The 5,052-nt window shown below is 33.7% G+C and overlaps 1 protein-coding gene across 1 annotated transcript; it reads left to right on the forward strand.

Moving 5' to 3' along the window:
• Positions 1-465: 465 nt before the first annotated feature.
• LOC124835372 (transcription factor MYB108-like) lies at positions 466-2,795 on the forward strand. The gene is made up of 3 exons (XM_047310284.2): positions 466-945; positions 1,348-1,477; positions 1,753-2,795. Exons 1-3 carry the CDS (start codon positions 789-791, stop codon positions 2,408-2,410), a joined length of 945 nt encoding a protein of 314 aa, XP_047166240.1. The 5' UTR covers positions 466-788; the 3' UTR covers positions 2,411-2,795.
• Positions 2,796-5,052: the final 2,257 nt, after the last annotated feature.

Consider the following 5,052-nt stretch of genomic DNA (forward strand, 5'->3'; position numbering starts at 1 on the left):
CGAGTGAAATGACTCTTCAAAATGGTTTTATTTTTATCTAACAGGTACACTAGAGTTGACAAGTTGAGAATGAGACATGAAATGCCTTATCTTATAATTGTGGTATATATATATACCCTTTTGAACATATGTTTAGAAAGATAGAAAAGAAGGCCATTAATTATTGTTTTCACGAAAATGAACCATTGATTATTTTTTGAAGCCACGTTAAATAAAAAAAATTACAGGAAATTTAATATTTGTTAAATATGTAGCGATATAGAAAGCAGGTGTATTTTGTCATGTGCAGAGGAAGATATTTGTGTAAGTAGTATGAACACAGAAAGAGAGGAGAGGAGGGAGTCCGTGGTCAGACAGAACAGCTGGTAACTTGAAAACGCTTAAAGTTAAGATTGAAAGTGTGTTGTGTTGTGAGCATTGGTACGCACGCGCACACAAGAAAGAAGGAAAGAAAGTCAAAGTGTGATACTTAAAAACTATAATTAATTATGCTCCAAATTACTACACATTCTTAAGTGTTACTTAATTAATCATCTTCTCTCTCTTCCATCGTTTTCCCTTTCTCCCACATTTTGCAAAACCCCCTCCTTCCGTATTTATAAGAACCTCACCCTTCTTTATCTCCCTTGTAACAATCCAATCCAACACAACTCAACTCCCTTTTCTCTCCCTTTCTCAATCTCAATCTCCATCCACCGCCAAACTCAAACACAACCCAACAAACAAACAAACAAACAAACCAACCTCTTTTCTTCTTTCCTTTTGATACAATCTTAGTTGCGTCACCAATGGATGAAAAACCAAGAAGAACCTGCAACACCCTTTTCACTGACGACGAGATCGACCTTCGACGAGGCCCTTGGACCGTCGATGAGGACCTCACTCTCATCAATTACATTGCCACTCACGGCGAAGGTCGCTGGAACACCCTCGCCCTCTCTGCCGGTATATATCTCTTAATTCATTCAGATTTCTACTTTTCGATCTTCCACCGTAATTCTGGTGTCATCTCTACCTTTTAATTGTTCCAATGGATTTTGGGTAGCCAAAGTTCCATTCTTTTGGTTTTTTGGATAAGTTTACAGATATGTGTATGGTATATAAAATTCATGAATATTGGTTGGTGGTAATTGCTCGGGCGCACCCACTTGTGAAAAAAGGGAAAAGAAAATGAATTGATGCTTCCTCTCTCAATCATTAACGTTTCAGAAAAAGAAAGTGCCATATAAAGGAGGCTGGGAATGCTCTTTCGTTTTCCCTCCTTTGCAGTGTTGTGTTATTTATACCGGCTGTGCTTTACCAATCTGAGTAATAAGTTATATAACCTTTCTCCTCATGATTTCATAGGGCTGAAACGAACGGGGAAGAGTTGCAGACTGAGGTGGCTCAACTATCTTCGTCCTGATGTTCGACGTGGAAACATCACGCTTGAGGAACAACTTTTGATCCTGGAGCTCCATTCTCGCTGGGGAAACCGGTAATTAATTACCCTAAATATGCATGCATTCGTTTCAAAATACCTATTCTTCTTTTCTATATCTTATGCATAAACTGTTGAACATCAAATCAAGGACCTTTAATTATTATTATTATAAATCATTTAACGATTCTGATATTACAGTAAATGTTTTCGTGTGGGATAAAAATAGTGACAACCAAAAGAGAAAGCAATATATATTATATATTAAGAGTTTTTCTTTTAGTAGAAATATATGTGCTTTATTATTAACTACTGTTTATGGGTGGGTTCAGATGGTCGAAAATTGCTCAATATTTGCCTGGTAGAACGGACAATGAGATAAAAAACTATTGGAGAACTCGTGTCCAAAAGCATGCGAAACAGCTCAAATGTGACGTGAACAGCAAACAGTTCAAGGACGCCATGCGTTACCTTTGGATGCCGAGGTTGGTGGAACGCATTCAAGCAGCTGCAACTGCAACTGCCTCGGTCGCCACCAACAATGCATACACCTCTGAGAACAACATTAAAAACAACCAAATAGAGGTTCATAATCTCAAGGACAAAATGGGATTAATCGAACCTTCTCTCATGAACAACGACTTCGTGGGTTCCTACGTCATGCAAAGTCACACCCCAGAGAACAGTAGCACGGCTTTGTCGTCATCGGACTCGTTCGGGACTCAAGTCTCAACAAAATCCGATCTCACCGATTATTACAGCGTTCCGGTTAGCAGTAACAATAACAACGCTACTCCTGCAGATTATTATCAACCCTCTCAAATGAGTTACTCCAACTGCATCGGCAGCCCACCCGGGTTTTTCCCTCAAGGATTGGATTTTCAATCCCTAGATCCGTGGAACCTCCAGAATGGGGACTCGTCTGACAATTTTTGGAACGTCGAAAACATGTTGTTCTTGGAGCAACATCTCATGAACGACAACATGTGAAACATTCGAACTCAAAAAAAGAAAAAGAAAAAAAAACTTAGATGCAATTCTTTAAGTAAGTTTAGCGCTGTATTTTAATTAAAGTTAAAGTTAACGTTTATTGAAGTGAAACTTTAATTTTAATTGAATAATAACAGCACTAAAAATAAGAGTTGTTTTCAAGTTGTAGTATTTTACAGATACCAAGAGCAGGTGGAAGTAGAAAAAAAAAATAGAGACATCAAATAAATAAGTTATTCATGTGTAGGTATACAAAATCCATGATGGTGATGGAGGTGTTATCTGAAAATTGTGGATTAAGGAATTAATTGGGGATTATTTTTCAGCCTATTATAAATGGTTTATTGTAATGGTTGTTTTCTTTATAGATGATTTGATTCTTTGATACTATTAGCCATGTTCTGTTTTAGTTTTGATTCGATTCTGGTTTTCATTCTCTTGCTTTGTTTAGTAGGTAGCTAGTGAGGGCATTATAGATGGAGAATGGTAGAAAAAATAAATAATAATTTAAGAAGCACACTTTATAATTTTCTTGCCTACAAGTGTTATTATATTAGATTATGAGTAATCCCACTCTTGAAAGCTTGTCCATGGGACCTGAACCAGCCCCTATCTTCCAAAGTTTCTAGATTGGTAAAGAAAATGTGGTAATTTTTTAGACGTGGTAGAGTATTATTGGTGACCAAGCTCCAATCTTGAAGTTGGCCATTAGGGAAATTTTCTTTTATAAAGTTCCAAAATATGCCCCCAAAGTACCACCTCCAATAACCCTAATTCTTCTCACGCTTGTTGCCTTTCGTACGGACACCATTATTTTTTTCACTCACCTCCAATCCTTCATCGGTAATATCACACTTTCACCACCCAACTTTATTCTTAAATACTTCATTAATGCCTCCCTCCATTACACGTGTCACCCAACAAAAACTCTCAATACTACCAACTTTTTATTATCAAATTATAAAACCTTTTAATAACTATGTTTTTGGTAGTATTATCAAAACAAATTACTGATCCGATTCAATGTTGATCACTTAGTGAATTAATCTAATTCGGTTTATTTATTAATTAATTAAAAAAATATGAATCCAACTTGTTCCATCATGAGTTTGTGAGTTAAACGAATTGACTCATTTTTACTTAATTTCTTTTTCACTTTCTTTTTTCAGGATTCATATAACATGTTATCAAATTGAAAGAATAATAATTGGACCAATTGATATAGAAAAGGATTTTGCATAGATAGAATAAGGATTTGAATTGTAATATCTTTTATTTCATTAAATAATTAATTAATTTCATTTCATTAAAAGAAATTAAAAAAAATAAATGAGTTGGTGAGTCAATCTGGTCACGGTTCAACCTGTGTGAGTCAAATTTTTAGTGAATTAGGTCAAAATTAGATCATCAAAATTTCACATTTTTTCAACTCAACCCAATTTAAATCCGTGATAGACCAGATTAGTTTACGAACTTCGACATGTTTTCACAACAATTTTTTTTGTATTACCTTATTACCATGTGAAATGTAGGGTATACCGGATCAAACTTTTTTTTATGAAATAATTAAAGCCTTTAAATGAAAAAAAAATGACAAATTAAACAAGATTTGTTAATAAATAAATAGACAAATTTAGTTATATTTTAGTCTTTTGGAATTCCTTGAGGTGGGTCCCGGGGAATGAATGCCACGGTGAATTCCAACGTGGATATCGTGTGGGTCCCGCCCTGGCTTGACTTGAAAGTTGGAAGTCGCTTCCCCTGGTCCCACACACCGAGATTGATTTTCAATTTGATTTGAATTGCATTTGCATTTGAATTTGCATTGCGGGTAGAAAATCAAATTTGGCACTGAGAATAAAATTAAAGTCTTGTTTGGTCCGCACACTTTTTAATTTTCCTTTATTTCTTTGTGTTGTGGAGTCCAGTTATACAATACTTTTTCTACTTTCAACTTTTCTAATTCCTCTACTCAACCTCGATACGTTTCTCGTACGTATAAACCATTCTCGTTTTCTAAGCAAAATACAACCCTCATTCTTACAACTCCATTTTTATTTTATTTTTCACACTAAAAAAGGTAGGTACTAAAATTCATTTCTATTTTCCTTTTAAGGAGTTAATTTATTTTTATTTATACAAATTATACACGTATTTAGAAAATAAATTTTCATTTAAATGTAAATTAAATTATTTATTTTTAGAAATAACAAAATTTCGTAAAGATATAGACATTGTTTGTCACTAATTATGGTTGGTTAGTTTCCATTTGATGTTAGTTTATTTTGTTCATCAATTAACAGGTATTAAAGTTTTTTTTATCAATATAGATAAGAGATATTTGTCGTGTTACTCAAAGTTTTATCAATCATTTTTAATTCATATAAATTAGAGTTTTATCAAACTACATTAGAAATGATTTATTAGTCAACACCACTCACATTTTTCTCAATCAATATTTGTAAGACAATTTTCTTTTGCCAATGTTAACTGAAAAAATATTAATGAACACTGATAAAAAAAAAAGTCAACAAAAAAATATGATTATTATATCCTCACTTATATTACTAAAAGATAACCTAGCCCACGAGAATCAATGAACATCTCTATTAACATTAACAAGAAAACTCTCGATAAATTTT

The sequence above is a fragment of the Vigna umbellata genome, chromosome 1 (genome assembly GCF_029865625.1).
Source record: "Vigna umbellata cultivar VRB3 chromosome 1, Vumbellata_1.0, whole genome shotgun sequence".
Taxonomy (NCBI): Eukaryota; Viridiplantae; Streptophyta; class Magnoliopsida; order Fabales; family Fabaceae; genus Vigna; species Vigna umbellata.

Excerpts from the sequence above, each read along its gene's own strand:
- LOC124835372 (XM_047310284.2), top strand. The coding sequence starts at position 789 with ATGGATGAAAAACCAAGAAGAACCTGCAACACCCTTTTCACTGACGAC. Across the intron at positions 946-1,347 it reads CACCCTCGCCCTCTCTGCCG|GGCTGAAACGAACGGGGAAG; the intron begins GTATATATCTCT and ends ATGATTTCATAG. Across the intron at positions 1,478-1,752 it reads CATTCTCGCTGGGGAAACCG|ATGGTCGAAAATTGCTCAAT; the intron begins GTAATTAATTAC and ends GGGTGGGTTCAG.